Raw genomic sequence first — 19,838 nt, 5'->3', positions numbered from 1 at the left:
TTCGACACGCCTATTAATATAGTTTTGGTTCAAGCACATCTGGACATTTTAATATTCTCTGAAGATGCCGGATTTCCCTATTGTTATGGCCCATCTTGATGATCCATCCCATAAGCAACCTCAGCGGATGGATTTCACAGGTGCTGTCCGAAATCGTTCGCTTTCTCTTTTGAGGATTTAAAAACCGTTGCTGCGGAGCTGAAGTTTATGATGGCTTTCCAGTTGGATGAAAATGTTTCTTCCCCAAACAATACGTGTGTTTTTCTAGGTAGAGTTGAGTCAGAACTTTCCTGGGAAATACAGATATTTGTTCTGCTCTCCTTTAAATCCAAGGGAGGGGCCAGTCGGTTGCATTTCAAGGAAATGACCCTTCGTGGCTCCTTCCTGTATCCAGCAGCATCAACCTCTGGGTTTGGCAGACCTCGTCCTGCCAAAATAAAATTAAAAAAAAGGAAAAAAGGCACATTGCGTTTGCGTTCTGCTGCGTTGAAAGGGCTGGGAATATTCTTCTCTTGTGCTGGGTCTATAGCGAATCAGGTGGGCCTGCTCCCAAGGTTTTGCTGATGCCAGCTTTCAACTGGTCTCGTACGAAAGGAGGGAGAGAAAAATGTTGATAAGGGAGCTTGGCTGTCTTGCTGTGTTTGTGTACACACACATACACACACCTGCAAGAATGTGTGTGTGTGTGTATATGTACTGGTATATGTATGTGTGTTTGTTTATATCTATGTCTCTATATATCTATATATTTATAAGTTTAGCTATCTAGCTACCATCTCTCTCTCTCTCATTTGTCTCAGACATCTGTCTGTCTTTAGCTAGCTCTCTCATCTCTCTCTCATCTGTCTATCTGTCCATCCGTCTGTCCATCCATCCATCCATCCATCCATCATCCATCCATCCATCCATCCATCCATCCATCCATCCATCCATCCATCTATCTATCTATCTATCTATCTATCTATCTATCTATCTATCTATCTATCTCTAACCTCTCTCATATCTATCTTTCTGTTTATCTATCAATCATCTATCTATCTATCTATCTATCTCTAACCTCTCTCATATCTATCTTTCTGTTTATCAATCATCTATCAATCATCTATCATCCATCTATCTATCTCTATCTATCTATCGCTAACCTCTCTCATATCTATCTTTCTGTTTATCTATCAATCATCTATCTATCATCCATTTATCTATCTATCTATCTGGAACATAGATGATAAAGGTGCAGAGTATATTAAGTTCTGATTACTACAGATTTATTATTATTTATTATTATAGTGTTTGGTTTGATATACATTCATTAGAAAAATGGCCTGAATGCAGGAGTGCTATTCAGTAGGTTCTGACAGGTTCTGGAGAACCGGTAGCGGAAATTTTGAGCAGTTTGGAGAACCGGCAAATACCACCTCTGGCTGGCCCCAGAGTGGGGTGGGAATGGAGATTTTGCAGTGTCCTTCCCCCAGCAAAAAAGGTCATAAAATGGGGCAAAACTCACTTAACAACTGTCCCGTTTAGCGGCGGAAATTTTTGGGCTGACTTGCAGCCACAAGTCAACTGCCTGTAATTGAGCCTGCAGTTTCAGTCATAAGACACGGCGGTCCTTAAACGAGTCACCATGTGACTGTCCTCAATTTGTGATCCTTTTTACGGCCGCCGTAAAATGAATGCGGCAGTTATTAAACAAAGGCCTTGTTCGCCATGGGGCGGATTTTGGAATCACAGTTCAGTTCGTTCTTCCATAAATTTATTCCTGCTGACAGTTTTCATAAAGTTTTCATTTATTTCGTTGTTAAGCCTCGTGGAAAATAAATGTTTCTGCCAACTTCCTTTCTTTGACTTCAGTAACTGTTCCCGCGAATTGATTTTTGTGGATCAGTATTGATCTGTGCGTCTTATTGGTTACAAATGCTGCATTGCACCCACATCTACGCATCTGTAGGCTTTTAAATCTGTATACGATATTATCTTTCCTGCCGGTTAAAGCAATAAAATCTCACCATGATTGCCAGAATTAAGGTCTTAGCAGGGTATCCCATAACTCAGCAGTAGAAAAATATAATTTCTCTCTGCAAGTTACCATGTTTGGGAGTTTCTGAAATTATGGAGCGCAAACCTCCAATATCTCTGGAAATTATTAAATTATGAAATTAGCTAGAACTCTCGATAGCTTCTAGCATTTCAAGCTAACTCACCTGGAGAATACATAGCAGTTACAGGGCAGGTTAGAATTACCGATAGTCCTTGATTTATGACCACAATTGACCCCCAAATTTCTGTTGCTAAGTGAGACATTTCTTAAGTGAATTTCGCCTCATTTTACGACCTTTTATTGCCACAGTTGTTAAGTGAATCACTGCAGTTGTTCACTTAGTAACACGGTTGTTAAGCAAATCTGACTTCCCCGTTGATTTGACCCAGGGACACTACGACTGTCATAAATGCGAGTCAGTTTTCGAGGGTCTGAATTCTGACCATGTGACTGCTGCAATGGTTATAAGTGTGAAAAACAGTCATAAGTCAGTGCCGTTGTAACTTCAAATGGTCACTAAACGAACTGTTGTAAGTCAAGGACTAACCTGTAGTTACCACTTTGTAAAAAAAAAAACACTTTTGTTTCTACAGTCTCTACAACCTTCTTAGTGGGAGAATAACCTTTTAATTTTAATTGCAGAAATCTGACTGCAGATTTGAATAAACTCAGGTGGCATTTGGTAATTAGAGATGGAATGCAATAGTTTTTTTTCCCCTTCCCAATCAGTATGCCTTAAATAAAACTAAAATAAAGATAAAACCATACTAACCACGCTGTGCTTTTATTGTACTGGAAACATTGCTGCCACAAATAGCAATTCTAGCCAAGGGGGAATATGAATCAGAGCGAAAGCTTTACTCAATAGAAAACCTCCAGAAGTTAATCTCTCAGGGAAAAAAATAATAATAATAGATGTTTCTCTTTTCAGTGAGATAAATCGTCTCTGAGAAGGGTTCCAAATAGGTAATTCAGAATTAAAAATTGTAAAGGTTTTTTTAAATGTTCTTTTTAAAAAAACAAACAAACAATGGAAGTTCCTTTTCGTAGCTCTTGTGTTTCGTCCCACGGATGCCCTTGTTTCAAATGAGGCAGTTCAGCTGGTGTTGAATAGCTTGCGTTAAAATCAAAATAATTTTCCTGTGTTGAGACCGATTGAACCTTTTCTGCAGAACAACATATTTAAAAAAAAAAAATACTGAAGGAACTAAACAGTCTTCTACTGGGTCATTGCTTCGTTTCCTACACTGTCGTGGTTTGTATTTGTGCAAGGTTATAAGCTTACTCATGAGTGTGTAGTAGTCGATGTATTTGGGGTGTGTGTGTGTCAGGAGTGAAATCCAGTAGGTTCTAACAGGTTCTGGAGAACTGGTAGCGGAAATTTTGAGTAGTTCAGAGAACCGGCAAATACCACCTCTGGCTGGCCCCAGAGTGGGGTGGGAATGGAGATTTTGCAGTATCCTTCTCCCAGGAGTGGGGAGGAAATGGGGATTTTGCAGTATCCTTCCCCTGCCACGCCCACCAAGCCACACCACGCCCACCAAGCTACACCCACGCCGAACTGGTAGGAAAAATTTTGGATTTCACTCCTGGTGTGTGTGTATATATAGAGAGAGGGGGGGGAGGAAGGGGGAGGGAGAGAGAGAGAGAGAGAGAAAGTAACTCTTTAAAAAAATCAATTTTTTAAAAAATACAGATAGTCCTTGACTTACATCCACAATAGAGCCCAAAATCGATCTTGCTAAGAGAGACATTGGTTAAGTGAGTTTTGCCCCCTTTTACGGCTTTTCCTGTCATAGTTGTTAAGTGAATCGCTGCAGCTGCTAATTTAGCAACACGGTTATTAAGTGAATCTGGATTCCCCCATTGACTTGGCTTGTCCGAAGGTGACCCCGGGACACTGCAACCGTCATAAGTACATGCCAGTTGCCAAGCCTTTTGAGTTTTGATCACATGACCAAGGGAAGACTGCAGCGGTCGTAAGTGTGAAAAAATGGTCACGAACCTCTTTTTCTCAATGGCGTTGTAACTTTGGTCACTAAACGAACTGTTGTGAGGCGAGGCCTACTTATATAACGAGCGTTGCGTTTTTAAAACACGACAAATTACTACAGACTCCTAAACCGTTCTTGCAATTATATGTTGTATTATGAAGAATAATAATTCTGTAAAGGATGCTGTAATTTTGTATCTGTATTTGGGAAGTCCGGTTTATTTATTTTCCCACTTGGTAAATTAGCAGAAGATAATATCCTTTTTCGATGGATGGTTTGCAATGCTATGACTTACCAGGGGAACTGGATATACCTTCCCTTAATCTCTTGGTTGAACTTAAGGGATTATACCTACCTATCCTGGTAATCAATTAAAAACACCAAAACGTTACCTTGCATGTTGACATCGATACAGGAAAATAGACATCATTTCAGAGTTAAAATTGACAGCTGTTTTATTGCTGGCTGACAGATGTTAATATATCTGATGATATTTTGGCCTAGTTCATCTCTATAAAAAGGGCTCTTGAGAGCATTAATCAATCCTGATTTCCCGATGCGTGGGTTTAAAATAATTTGCCGAGCCATTTCCTTTTATCAAATGAATGAAAAATTGCAGAATCTTCAAGGCAAGAAAGAGGTTTCAATTCGGAATCGTGTTCAACGGTTAATAGTAAAAAAATAGTTTGAAAAATACCTGGCGTGGACAAGAGATTCGCCCAAATTAATAGCCTTTATCAAGGCAGAGGAGGCGATCCAGGATAAATGACAAGAGCAGCGCTATCTCTGCCTTCAAGAGTTGTCTGTAGAATCATGGCTTTTATCTCTGTAGAATTGTTAGAGAAATAATTTAAAATATATTTGGAAAACATGAAAGGCTTAAACTTAAGATTCCCTAAACGTTGCACATTCAAAATTAAGGTTTCTCAGCGGATCGTAACATAACAGCTGTAGTTGTTAAGGTCAAATGTTAGTCTTGGCACGTGTTAAGCATCAGGGGACTAAGTCCCGTCAGCCAGGGGTCTCCAACCTTGGCAACTTTAAGCAAAGCTGGCTGGCAAATTCTGGGAGTTGAAGTCCTCCAGGCTTTAAAGTTGCCAAGGTTGGAGACCCCTGCCCTAAGCTACATTTTAGAAAGTTTGTGACGTATTGTGATGTTTGTGTGTGGTCCTCCCAGAGTCATGGGTGCTCCATTGCGGGAGGTCTTGAAGAAAAGATGGGATAGCCATTTGTCCTATCTTGGCCAGAGGGTTGGACTAGAAGACCTCCACGGTCCCTTCCAGCCCTATGATACTATCTATGTCTTTGGGATAGCTGAAGGTTCTTTGTCATTGTTTTGAGGTCCCACTAAATCCATAAAGCTTATAACTTCAAGTGATATATACTTAATGCCCTCGTTGCAATAATCACTTCCCAGTTCTGCTGAGTTGATTGTTGAGTATGTTCTCAAGAAGACTTAGCCTCTAGCGCTGTTCTGTTTAAAGAATAGAATAGAGCTGGAAGGGACTTTGGAGGTCTTCTGTCCAGCCTTTGCTCAAGCAGCAGATTCTATATCATCCCAGTCAAATGGGATAAAAACTTCTAGTGGCAAGTTGTTCCACTGGTTAATTGTTCTCAATATTAGGAAATTCCTCCTTAGTTCTAGGTTGCTTCTCTCCTTGATGAGTTTCCACCCATTGCTTCTTGTCTTGCCTTCTGGGTGCTTTGGAGAATAGCTTAACCCCCTCTTCTTTGTGGCAGCCCCTCAAATATTGAAAGACAGCTATCATGTTACCCCTAATTCTTCTTTTCTTTAGACTAGCCAAACCTACTCTTTGTACAACGGCCTGCAGGGCATTTTTAAAGACATTTGTAGAGTTTTTGTTCCAGCATTTTGTAACTCTTCCACAGCCACTGATAAGTGTTAATTTATTCCTAGGCATCAGGGACAACAAAATGGTTGACATATTTGATATATCAGTATTTATTATTTACCTTCAAGATCAACTGAAGCCAGCAGGACGTTAATGGGAGATGGCAGCCTGGCTCTGACAAGAATCAGTGAGGACTTAACAAATGTGAATTTCCCATCTTTTGCATTTTTTTTCAAACCTTAATGTTGCTTTCTGTATTTTTTGTGGGTTTTATTTTTAAAGAAAACAAAATTGCATTTGTCCAAGAAAGAGAGACTGCAGTGAATAAGACATTTAAAAAGTTTAGGAGGCTGAACAAAAAGTTAAAATGTACAAAGAAGGAGGCTCAAAGGCAGGTTGTCTCCCAGGAATGGAGTCTGTAAATAGTTGAAAAGTGCAATTGATGACTTTGGAACTAAAATCCAGTTTAAGAAGGATCAGATTGGTAGGAGTTCCTGGAATTGCAACTCTTTTTAACCAAACTTAGGTTATAATCAAATGCTTGTCGAAATGTGTATTGATTTAATTTGCAGTTATAGCTAAGGGGCATATTTACGGGACCGCCTACTACCACAAACAGCCTCCCACCGGCCGGTACGCTCTCATAGAGAGGGTCTCCTCCGGGTGCCGTCAGCCAAGCAGTGTCGACTGGCGGCCCCCAGGGGGAGGGCCTTCTCTGTGGGGGGCACCCACTATCTGGAACGAGCTCCCCCCGGAGATACGGAGGATCCCGGATCTGCGCACTTTTAAGACCCTCCTATTCCAGCAAGCCGGCCTGGCCTAATTTTCTCCCCTTTCTTTTAAATTTTTAAACTGAAATTTTAATTTGTTTTAAATTATTGGGATTTTTAATTGTCTTGGGCTAAATTATTTAATTTGGTTTTAAATTGTTTCTAACTTTTGTATTTCTGTATTTTATTCTGTGCCTGAGTCCTTCAGGAGTAGGGCGGTATACAAATTTAATAAAACAAACAAACATAAAACAAAACATATTTATCTTAAATCTTACACACTGTTTTGTTGAAAATAAGAAGATTGGGGTTTTTTATCAGGGAAACATTTTTGAGGGCCGTGCTAATCTGACCAGGGTTCCTTTTTGTGTGTGTGAATGCAGGAAACTGGGTCATTTAGTTATTATTTATTTATTCAACTTCTATAGGCGCTCAACTCTGGCAAGTGACTCTGGATGGCTAACTAGAGATTAGAGACTCTTCTAGATTGGATGTACTAATAGTTCTCGGCTTACGACCACAATTGAACCCAACATTTCTGCTGCTAAGTGAAACATTTGTTAAGTGAGTTTTGCCCATTTTATGACTTTTTCTGCCACCGTTCTTAAGTGAATCACCGCAGTTGTTTGGTTAGTAACCCGGTTGTTAAGGGAATCTGGCTTCCCCCTTTTACCTTGCTTGTCAGAAAAGGGGATCATAGGACCCCAGGACACTGTGACCGTCATAAATATGAGTTGGTTTCCAAGCATCTGAATTTTGCTCACATGACCACAGGAATGTTGCAATGGTTGTAAGTGTGAAAAACCGTCATAAGTCACTTTTTTCAGTACTGTCGTGACTTCGAATGGTCACTAAATGAACTGTTGTAAGTCAAGGACTACCTATATTAGTTATGTATGTAGTCTTCAACTTATGACATTCATATAGTGACCGTTTGAAGTTACTATGGCATTAAAAAAAGTGACTTAGGACCATCGTAACATCCCCCTGGTCAGCTGATGAAAATTGAGACATTTGGCAACTGAGTCACATTTGTGACGGTCACAGTGTCCTGAGGACACGTGTTCCCCTTTTGCGATCTCTTAACCATCAAAATCCAATGGGGAAGGCAGATTCGCTTAACGCCCGTGTTACTGATTTAACAACCGCAGTGCTTCACTTAACCATGGGTGGCAAGAATAGTCCTGAAATGGGGCAAAACTCACGGAACCAACGTCTCGTTTAGCAACGGAAGTGTTAGGCTCCATTGTGGTCATACATGGAGGACCCCCTGAGCTCAGAAAGCCGAAAGAGAAAGGCCAGCTTGCTTCCCGTTGGTGAACGCTGAGATGCTTCCTTTAATGGGAGGTGATTCGTATCGCCATCAGCAAGGGGCTCTTTGCAAATCTGACGGAAGAGGAGCTGGCAGCCAGATCCTATAAGTGCCTCCTGATCCCTTTGGCCACCCCAGGGACGATGACTCATCTGTGGTCACCAGGATGAGTCTGGATGGTTGTTTGATGCCGATTAAGAGATCTGAGCTGATAGAACAGAAGAAGGGATCAGATCAAGTTTATTACGATGGACAGAGTGCCCAGTGGTTTTCTTTTCCCTCAACCCATGGTCCAGTAGTTCTACCTTCAGTTTTTGGCCAACGATTCATCAACGATGGGGCTCCAGTTCTTGGGGAAGAGAATGTCGTAAGCAGAAAAGAAACAAAGATTGGAGAAAAGAGTAGCAAAATCTGGGGTTGGGAGAGGATCAGAAAGGCAGAACTGGTGTTTAATAGCTGACACGTCTATGAAGGTTCCCAGTCATCCATTCAGGGTGGTCCCAAAGGTGCTTTTTTCAAGAGGTAACTGGACTTTCTTGGTTTTTTTCAGCTTCTTCAGCTCTTTATAAATCCTTCCATTTCACCATCATCCAGCCAAAGCTGAAGAAGCTTCTTGGATGAGAAGCGAAACGTCTTCAAAGAAAAACCAGAAAGTCCAGTGGCCTCTGGAAAAAGCCCCTTTGAGACAGGAGCTGACACGCAGTGCATGAACAATATAGGAAGTTAAAGCTGTGTTTTGAAGTCTATCCTGAATCTGAAAAGACTGAACACCATTAATCCTGCACTGCTTCTCAGTCTTGACTCTGATCGACCACCGTCTTCAATTGTGACCTTGATTGACAGATTATATATATATATATATAGAGTCCCCGTGGGCATATTCATCAAATAAGGTCCCCTTTCTGGCATTCATTGGAAGAACACGAGGACTTCTAAACTTGGTCGATGATGCTGTACATTCTAGATGTCCACCTGAACATGATGGCTTGAACATGACTATTGCTATCTGTGTGGTCCAGGATCCTACTTTGTTGATGATGATCTATCTAGAATAATAGAATAACAGAACTGGAAGGGACCTTGGAGGTCTTCTAGTCCAACCCCTTGCTCAAGCAGGAAACCCTGTACCACTTCAGAGAAATAGTTGTCCAATCTCTTCTTAAAATCCTCCAGTGTTGGAGCACTCACAACTTCTGGTGGCCAGCTGTTCCACTGATTAATTGTTCTCACTGTCGTTCTATCCAATAAGATGCAGTTTAGTGGTGAGAAAAGCAAGGCCCTGCCTTTAGGCAGGGAAAAACCAGATGCCCAGGTATAGAAGAAGTAGCACCTGGCTCAACAATAGTGCCTGTATGAGGGATCTGAGAATCCTAGTGAACAACCACTTAAGCGTGTGAACCAGGCGGGTGCTGCAGCTGCCGAAAAGGCCCATGCAATCCCAGGCTGCATCCACAGAGGGACAGCATCAAGATCATGAGAAGTGATCATATCGCTTTATACTGCAGTGGAGAGGCCCCATTTAGAATATGGTGTCCAGTTTTGGTCACCACAATATTAAAAAAAGTCTCTAGAAGACCCTAGAACAGTGATGGCTAACCTTTTTGCCGTCGCGTGCCAAAAGCGGGGGTCGCACGGGGGGGGTGTTGCACGCTTGCGTGGCCACACCCATAATTCAACACGCCCCGTCCCCCGCACATGCGATAGCCCCCCTCTGCGCTCCCCCTGCTTTTGGCACATGATGGCACAGTGGGCCCGTTTCTTACCCTCCCCAGGCTCCAGAGTCTTTCTAGGAGCCTGGGGAGGGCAAAAACAGCCTTCCCCAACCGACCCCGGAGGCCAGAAATGGCTTGTTTCCTAACTTCCGGTGGACCCAGAAGGCCCAAAAACCAGCTGGCCAGTGCTGGAGCTCAGCTAGGGTTATCCTCGCTTGCCCACTGATACGGCTCTGCGTGCCACAGGTGGCACGCGTGCCATAGGTTCGCCATCACGGCCCTAGAAGGAGTGCAGAGAAGAGCAAGCAAGATGATAAGGGGACTGGAGGCTGAAACATATGTTGGCTGGCTAAAGGGAATGAGGTATATCTGGCCTTAATGAATTTGCCCCCCAGAGTTGTGGGTGCTCCTCCATCACTGGAGGTTTTCAAGAAAAGATTAGACAATCATTTGTCCGGGATGGTTTAAGGACTCCTGCCTTGAGCAGAGGGCTGGACTAGAAGACCTCCAGGTTCCCCCCCCAGCCCTAGGATTCTATCACCCTTTGATCGGGATCTTATATTTCTCTGGTTCTGCTGTTGCTCCCTGGGCTTTAACCCTCTTAACATAATTAGCAATTAGCACACCCCATCTGTCACTCTGATTTTCTTAGCTTGGCCTGGGGCTGGCCAGTTAATTGTTGTGTGTCTCTGTGTGTGTGTCTCTTTTTTAACCACAGAGCTATTTCTGCAGTGCTGCTACTAAAACAAAGATATTTAGAATTAAGATTTACAGTATCTTAGTGTATACTAATGGGCCAGGATGGCAGCTATGGGAATTATGATCAAAGTTGACAAATACTCAAGGAGTAAGAGGCCTCGGTTGTGTAATGCCATGGTTGCCATCTTGCCTGGTTTAACCCCACCATTCCTAACCGAAGTTGTGGGGCTGGGTAAGTTTTGAAAACAACTTGGAAGAGTCGATTCAAACGTCCCGTGAATAGAGCACCTCTTTGCTGCTCATTAAAGCGGCTTCACCAAAGTTGCGGCTGCTTTCAAAAGAACCTCATGAGGTTTGTTTGTTTTTTAAAGCAGCCGTACCTTTTCTCAGGATTACGTGCAAACTTGAGAAAAGGCAGGGGGTTTAAATGAAAAGCGGGGAGGAATAGGACTTGTGCAAAGCTTTAGCCCTTCCTTTCCAACATGGCTCGATGCAGGGCAGATGCTGGAAATTGTGTTTCTCTGCTTTGTTGCAATTGTGGATGTCACTGCTGTTACGTGAGGCTCCCCAGTTGTGATTCTTTTGAAAACTGTAATTTCGGTGGTCTGCCTATTCTGTCTGCAGGCAAACAGGATGTGGTCTGTTGCAAATGGCTTTCTCATCAGAACAATGTGAGAGAATCCTCAATACATTTTCTTGTAATGCGTCTGTTTTTAGCCTCTTTATGATCTGGGAGGCATTTCTGGCGTCTCTGTTTTCTACCAGGATGGCACCAAAATTCACCAAACAGTTCAATTTAGGATTTCCCTTATCATTCTGGTTGTATTCTCCTTATATATATTGTCTGAATATTCTCCCTAAGATACGTTATCCCATTTTCCAATTGAACTGAATGTAAATAAAATAAAATTAATAAAAACAAATAAAAACAAGATGTACAGAGAAGGGGAACAAGGATGATTAAGGGATTGGAATCTAAAGCACATGAACGGTTGCAGGAACTGGGTATGTCTAGTTTGATGAACAGAAGGACCAGGGGAGGCAGGAGAGCATCTTCCAATACTTGAGGGGCTGCCCCAGAGAGGAGGAAGGGGGTCAAGCTGTTTTCCAAGGCACCTGAAGGCCAAACAACGAATAATGGATGGAAACTGACCAAGGAGAGATTCAACCTGGAAATAAGGAGAATTTTTCTAACCGTGAGAGCAATTGATCAGTGGAATGACTTTTTTTTTTTTAATTTGATTTATATGCCGCCCTTCTCCGGAGACTCAGGGCGGCTTACAATGCGTTAAGCAATAGCCTTCATCCTTTTGTATATTTTATGCAAAGTCAGCTTATTGCCCCCACAAACCGGGTCCTCATTTTACCTACCTTAGAAAGGATGGAAGGCTGAGTCAACCTTGAGCCTGGCGAGATTCGATCTTACTTTAATTGCAGGCAGCTGGTGTTAAATTACAGTGCTTCTGTCTGTTGAGCTATCCAGGCTCCTTGTCTTCAGAAGTTGTAGGTGCTCCAACACTGGAGTTTTTTAAGAAGAGACTGGACAGCCATGTGTCTGAAATAGTATCAGGCCTCCTGCTTGAGCAGAGGGCTGGACTAGAAGACCTCCGAGGTCCCTTCCAACTCCGTGATTCTGTTAAAATGTCTTTCTTCTTTTCCTTTTTAAATCTCAGGCATTCGACCTCCGATCATGAACGGTCCCATGCACCCGCGTCCCCTGGTTGCATTGCTGGATGGCCGGGACTGTACGGTAGAGATGCCGATCCTGAAGGACGTGGCCACCGTGGCCTTCTGTGACGCTCAGTCCACCCAGGAGATTCACGAAAAGGTAAATCTGGAAACTCCTGCTAAACACACGAAATGTCTTTCCACCTGCACCCAGGACTTTTGTTTTGACTCAGGTGAGGATTCGGGTTTTTTCAACCCTGAGGAAGGAGTTTCTGAAACGAAATGCAAGGATTGTGCGATTTTTCGTCCCTCGATAGAAGGCGGGGGGGTTTACTCCCAGGGGTGGGTTCTAAAATTTTTACTACCGGTTATGTGGGCGTGGCTTATTTTGTGGGCGTGGTTTGATGGTCATGTGATAAATAATTCTTTAGGATTTAGGAGGTACTGGTCTACCAGGTTTTTAAGTGCTTGCAGAGCTGTACCGGTCTACCCATTTGTTTTTGGAGCGCATAGTGTTTCTCAACCTTGGAAGCTTGAAGATGGGTGGACTTCAACTCCCAGAATCCCCCAGCCAGCGCTGCTGGCTGGGGGATTCTGGGAGTTGAAGTCCACCCATCTTCAAGCTTCCAAGGTTGAGAAACACTGCTTTAAACAGTTTTTTGCTGCTCTGCCACCACCGAGAGCATCGGAAACCGCTTTCAGGCAGCTTGGCCTCAATTGCCAATCTACCACCACCGAGCGGTTTACAAGGAGCGGATCGGTTCTAGCCGATCAGTTGGGAGGCTTCTTCGCTTCTCAATTTAAAGCGACGGTGTCTTGTTTTTTTCTCTCTTCTTTGTCAAGTGAGCCCTGATTTTTTTTCCCTTCTAGCCGATCAGCTGGGAGTCGGGACGCAGCGAATAGATTGGGGGCAGGGCCAGGCAGAGGTGGTATTTACCGGTTCTCTGAACTACTCAAAATTTCCACTACCGGTTTGCAAGAACCGGGGAGAACCGGTAGCCATGCACCACTGGTCTACTCCAGAGTAACCTGGTTTCCTATAAAACTACCCTGCCTGCTTTGGGAAAAACTCGGTCTGTTTTTGAAGATGGCTAACATCTTCTTCCCTGGATAATGAGTTTGCTCCGTCCGGGGAAAAATAATCCCTAATTATGAATGGCAATTTCCAAGTGTCTTCTATTGTAGCAGAACAATTTTGACTATCCAAGCTAGTTTTCCACAGGGAGTCCTCGACCTACAACAGTTTGTTTAGTGATCCTTCCAATGGTGCCGGAAAAAAACCTGACTTATGACCGTTTTCCATATTTGACGACCGTTGCAGCATTCCCCACTGGGGGTCGCGTGATCCAAATTCAGAGGCTTGGCAACTGGCATGTACTTATGTCGGTTGCGGCATCCCAGGGTCGCGGGATCCCGTTTTGTGACCTTCTGACCAAGTCAGTGGGGACAACAGATTCCCTTAACAACCGTGTTTCTGACTTTACGACTTCGGTGATTCACTTAACAAATGTGGCAAGAAGGCTTGTAAAATGGCAGCAAAAACCTCACTTAACAACTGTTTCGCTTAGCAGCAGAAAGTTTGGGCTCGATTGTGGTCGTAGGTCGAGGAATGCCTGTAACTGGGGAAGCCCAATCAGCCAAAGGAAAATGGGATCTTAAATGGTTTAATAGCAATGAGTAAAAAAATAATAATTGGAAAATAGGTTTAAGACATGCTGATCTCTAATGTTGTGCCTCCCACACGTTATCTGTGTGTTGATTATGCTAAAAAAAAATTCTTCCCTTCCATCGTGTCCGATTCTCAGATTCCCTGGAGAACTCCCTACAGTTTTCTTGGCCAGGTTGTTCAGAAGTGGTTTGCTGTGGCCTCCTTCCTTCCTTCCTAGTTAATAATTTATGGGATATTAACCGACAGAACCATTGTAGAAATTACTAAGAATAAGACAAGGCATTTGTACCACGTGACACAGCTGCCATCAGCAGCATTCTATAAATTATCTTTGTTAAGGAAGGGAGATGCCCATCAGATTAGGAAGGGTTGTGATTGTCCTTGGGTATGTCTGGTAAACAATGTTTTTGAACCCAGGAGCTTGTCGAATACATTTTACAGAACATATTTATGGATTTTTCAAAGAAGTTGGTTCATGTCAAAGAGCTAGATTAGACCAGGGGACTCCAACCTTAGAAACTTTAAGACGTGTGGACTTCAACTCCTTAACTCTGGGAGTTGAAGTCCACACGTCTTAAAGTTGCCAAGCTTGGAGGCCCCTGGATTAGACTACTTCAATGTATCTCAACCTTGGGACCTTTAAGATGTTTAGACTTCAATTCCCACAATTCCCTAGCCAGGATGGGTGGAATTCTGGGAGTTGAAGTCCACACATCTTAAAAGATTGTCCAAGTTGAAAAACATGGAACCACTTAGTTGCAGCTCCTTCTCCAGCCTACCCCCGTGGTTGGACTTCTAGCAAGAGCTACAGCGAAGTCTTCCTAGAAAGGTGCATTTTTCTCTCTAAAGAAATGTATGTCATTTTTGTAAATTGTTCGTGGCTGACCTTTTTCTGGAGAAATGTCAAACTTATTTCCCCTAATAAAGAGAAGTGTGCTTCTGAAGAGTCGGAAGCATTTGGCAGGATCACTTTGATTGAAATTCCCTCTCGTCAAAAGCTCTTTTAGATATTTACAGCCTGAAACAAAGGTCACACTCGACTTCAGATATTTTGAAGATCTAATTTTTGTTCGGGAGGGTATCCCGTGCCAGTTTTTGCCTTTCTGCAAGAAGAGGTAGGAACGAGGGGACATGTTCATCTCTTCTTATCTTGTTTGGGATGAGACCTACGCAGGCAAATTCTGTCCAGGATTTTTAAATCAGTATCTGGAGAAAAATGATACGTAAGGCCATTTCAAGAGCTGTGCCAGGGATATCTCTCACTGACAGTGCAAATTCTGAGTTGTACGTTGAGGAAAATCAAGATGAACAAGCTGTATTGCCTCCAGAAGTTGTGGGTTTTAAAGAAGAGACTGGACAACTGTTTGTCTGAAATAGACTCTAGGGCAGAGGTCTTCAAACTTGGCAGCTTTAAGGCTTGTGGACTTCAACTCCCAGAATTCTCCAGCCAGCTGGCTGGAGAATTCTGGGAGTTGAAGTCCACAAGCCTTAAAGCTGCCAAGTTTGAAGACCTCTGCTCTAGGGTATCCTGCTTGAGCAAGGGGTTGGACTAGAAGACCTCCATGGTCCCTTTTCCAACTCTGTCATCCTGTTATTCTATTCTGTATTCAACTGTGAATAAAATTAGAGAATTAGCTACCGGGTGACATGAGTTTAATCTCAAGGAAATGACATTTCCTGATCTGGGAGGATTGACTAATGTCTACCTAATATCAACCCATCCCTTTTCTCCATTATCACATTCATTAGTCTGTTTCCAGAAGAATCCTGTGGATCTCTTGAGTTAGCTGTATTTCCCAGCTAACATTATGTCTCTTAAATTTCCTCTTTCATTTCAGGCTCAATTGTGATATTAAGTCAAGGAATATATCTATTATAGGGTCCTTGGTGCTCTCTGAACTTGCTTGTTTTCTTGCAGACATTTCATTACCCTAACTAGCTAGCACTGATGATATTACCTAGTCAGGTAAGGAAACATTTGCAAGAAAACAAGCAAGATCAGATGGCATCAAGGACCCCTCATTTCAAACCTGAGCTACAAATATTCTTATATATAAGAATAGAGTAGAGTAGAGTAGAGTAGAGTAGAGTAGAGAAGAGAATATAGAATAGAATAGAATAGAATGTAGTGAAGTGTAGTGTAGTGTAGTGTAGTGTGTAGTGTAGTGTGTAGAGTAGAGTAGAGTAGAGTAGAGTAGAGTAGAGTAGAGTAGAGTAGAGTAGAATAACAGAGTTGGAAGGGACCTTGGAGGTCTTCTAGTCCAGCCCCCTGCTTAGGCAGGAAACCCTACACCATTTCAGAAAAATGGTTATCCAACATCTTCTTAAAAATTTCCAGTGTTGGAGCATCCACAACTTCTGGAGGCACACATATCCATGTACAGTATATACATATACATATATATGTGTGTGTGCGTGTGTGTGCATGTGTGTGCATGCACACACACACCACAAATTTTGCATATTGTCAGAAACACGGCGCCTCTTCTTCCACCACAGTATTTTCAAGCTTGACATGCAAATTTATTTTCTCCCCCACCCCCCACTTTTTTTTGGGCAACCTGCAACGGGTTTGCTGCCAAAGGTAGATTTAAATAATGGCAATTTCAGTTCCTGCCTTATAAAACGGAAACATTAGCACAAAAACAAAAAAAAAATAAAAATAAACCCCAACTGAAGGAGTTGCTTCCACCCTGAGAAGCCCAGGGGGACAATCCCTTCCTGCATTCATCTCCCAAAAGGAAATCTACCTCCACGGCAGCACCCAGAACAAAAGAATCCCGATGAGTCATGCACGCAATGTTGCTCAGCAAAACACAACTTTTCTTCTTGTGCTGCGGGAAGAGGAGGGCTGCAGCAAACAGGTCTAACTAGCCAACGTAGACCTGCCTTCGCAACACAACACACTGTGGAGTGCCTGAGCGGGGCACAAGGGCACGGACAGAGTACATACGCACACCTAAGATCAGCAGTCAAACTGGTGGAATGTTTTGCATTTTTAAATGCATTCTGAATTCTCCACAGAGGGAAAGATACACGACAAGGCCAGGATAATGGCCAAAAAAACACACACACCCCGACCAAAAATAAGCAGGCCAACCAATCAACGACTCTCTCTGGTCTTTCAAATGCACTATTGTAGTTGGAGACGACAAGAGTCCAGGTTCAGACAGCCAAACAAACCTACAAAGGCCGTCATTATGTGATAAATTAAATTATGGAAGATTTTTTTTAGAAATTGTGCAGGGACTGCTCTTGATTTAACGGACCCTTGGGCAGAAGGGGTGTCCGTTAAAAGAGAATGTCTGTTAAATCCAAATGAGATTTGACTCCTGTCTATTTTACTTATTTTATGCCAAAAAGACGAAAAGGAAATGGTATTTTGCACAGGGATATTTTACGCAATTTATCCTTGTAAAAGAGCAAGTGTGCAAAAGCATGTGGCACACAGGCAGATTTTGCCTTTGGTCTGCAAAAGTGAAGCCTGTTAAATTAGGATTTTACAGCACTATATTGATAGCGTGCTAAGCATAAGTACATGCTCACACACAGTTATGAAGTCTTTTGCACAGGATTCCTGTAGTGTACTTGTTTTCCCAAAAATAAGACCCTGTCTTATTTTTTTTGAACCCCCAAATAAGCACTTGGCCTTATTTTCGGGGAGGTCTTATTATTTTGGGGCACATGGAGCAAGATGGGGCTCCTTTTGCTGTCTTACCTGATTTCAAGCTCTGTGTTTAAATATTTTTGGGGGAGGCTTATTTTAGCGCATGCGCTCAAAAGCCCGATTGGCCTTATTATCAGGGGATGTCTTATTTTCGGGGAAACAGGGTACATGTTTCCCTCTTTGCTGGACTGGGAGGTCCTTCATATGGTCACTCATGCCTTGGTCACCTCACCTGTTCAAGGCTGGGGACCAGTCGTATCTTTGGGGAACGATGTTCCAAAGGGAGGGAGCCACCACAGAGAAGGCCCATTTCCCAGCTCTTACTTGATGTATTTCCCAAATAATTTGGACCCACAACATGTCCCACCTTGAGGAGAGGAAGTTGGGGAGAAGGGGGCGCCAAATTGCTTAAATAAGTAAATAAATATTACTTCTCCTAAGAGCCTTGCACAACAGAGAAACACCCAGCAAGTAACCTTCTAGGACAATTAGACGACAACATAATGAGTAGGACCCAAAGATATTTTATCAGAAGGCAACTGGACTTTGTTTTTCCTTGAAAACATTTTGCTTTTCATCCAAGAAACTTCTTCACTACTTCTTCTTCTTTTTTTCTTCTTCTTCTTCTTCTTCTTCTTCTTCTTCTTCTTCTTCTTCTTCTTCTTCTTCTTCTTCTTCTTCTTCTTCTTCTTCTTCTTCTTCTTCTCCTTCTCCTTCTCCTTCTCCTTCTCCTTCTCCTTCTCCTTCTCCTCCTCCTCCTCCTCCTCCTCCTCCTCCTCCTCCTCCTCTTCTCCTCGTCCTCACTTCCCCTTCCCCTCTTCCTCCTCAACTGAAGATGCTTCTTGGAGGAGAAGGGAAACGTCTTCTAGGAAAAACAAAGTCCAGTTGCCTTTTGAAAAAGCACCTTTGGGACAACCATGACCTGGATGACAGAGACACTCCATAAACATTATGAGTAGGAGAACAATGAGACACCCAGGATGCCTTTTCCAAAATGCCAGCTGTTTTGTTCTAAAGCTCTGCAGACCACCTGAACCACTAAAATTAATAGCAGAAGAGGCACCTTGGTCCTCTATCTTCTACTTTTCCCAGACAGGGACATTCAAGAGAAGAAAAACCACTTCGCCTCAAAGGACACACCAGATGTGAAGTTGCTACCCAGAGTAGCCAGAAGCAAAACATCTGTTTTGTTTAGAAGATGAAACATTCGGCGGTACCGATAACACGCTTGGTCTTAGCCAACAGGCCAAGAAGTGAACAGAGAACCAATTACAATTTAGAGCCAGAACATTTTGAGTTTTGTAAACTCAAAATATCACTGAATGGGGTCCTGCCTTGATTGTCGATAATCTCCTAAATAAATTGATGTTGGTTTCTAGAAGTCTGTAGAGATTCTCACTCATCCCGGTCATGGTTATCCCAAAGGATAATTAATTAGATTTGCAAAATGCAAATGAACAGCTGTCTGCAAGGAATATAAATCCTTCCATTCCCTACTATCCTGTCAGAGCTGAAGAAGCTTCTCGGATGAGAAGCGAAATGTCTTCAAAAGAAAAAACAAAGTTCAGTTACCTCCTGAAAAAGCACCTTTGGGATGTGTTGGTTTCTACTTTGGGAATATAAACTATTGGTTAGTGTGTTACTGTTTGCACAGCATTTTCAGAGAGCATACAGGGGTTATAAAAGAATATCAAATGACTATATTAATATCACACAGAGATATATGTCTCTGTGTACCGTATGGTAATAATACTCAACTTTATTAAGTTTCAGAGGGAGAGAGAATGCAAAATAACAAAAAGGGGAAAATTTAGAGAAAAGGGAATCAAAAAGGGGAAAAAGTTAAAAATGACCAAAAAAAAAAAAAAAAGACTCCTGATTTTCTAAAGTACAGATACAAATATATATATATAGTAGAAATAACCTCTTACTCTGAATTAAAAGCACAAAAAAGTCATATATAAAATATTAGATAATCAAAGTAGCATTAGAATTATATAACAAAATGACCTTATAGTCTTAAGTTTAAACCTAAACGTCAAAAATATAATAGCGTTAGAATTATATAACAAAATGTCCTCTTACTCTAACTTTAAACTTAAACATTAAAAATGCAGTATACATGCCTAATAGCAAAAACGAAAACACACAATATTTCTATAAGAACAGATCTAGTCATCCAATCCTAAAAATGAAACTTCATTTTTAATCTTTCTCAAGCAAAAATTCCAAAAGTGGTTTCCAAAATAATACATTCAATCTACTACAGTATATATTATAATACATGCTTTGAAAAGAAAACAATTAGGTGGCTACACCTGTTTATAAAAATAAAATGATCAAAAGTGAATAATTGGGCTTTAGAATAATAACAGCACGCTAAGCAAACAATTTAATGATCCTGCAAACGGGGTATATAAAGCATATTCATTGCTGGATTTGTGAAAACCATTATG

General features: G+C 42.1%; 1 protein-coding gene across 4 annotated transcripts in view; it reads left to right on the top strand.

The window, feature by feature from the left end:
- CTBP1 (C-terminal binding protein 1) overlaps positions 1-19,838 on the top strand; it is a 59,831-nt gene that overhangs the window by 19,715 nt on the left and 20,278 nt on the right. For all 4 annotated transcript variants that reach the window (XM_034416199.3, XM_034416190.2, XM_087895612.1 and 1 more), the window contains one exon: positions 12,052-12,206. In XM_034416199.3, the coding sequence (XP_034272090.2) occupies positions 12,052-12,206 (155 nt within the window). The remainder of the gene's footprint in view (positions 1-12,051; positions 12,207-19,838) is intronic.

This window comes from Pantherophis guttatus, chromosome 5 (genome assembly GCF_059756535.1).
Source record: "Pantherophis guttatus breed Tessera chromosome 5, ASM5975653v1, whole genome shotgun sequence".
Classification (NCBI taxonomy): domain Eukaryota; kingdom Metazoa; phylum Chordata; class Lepidosauria; order Squamata; family Colubridae; genus Pantherophis; species Pantherophis guttatus.
Note: the sequence above shows the minus strand (reverse complement) of the source record. Positions and strands in the feature narration are given on the sequence as shown.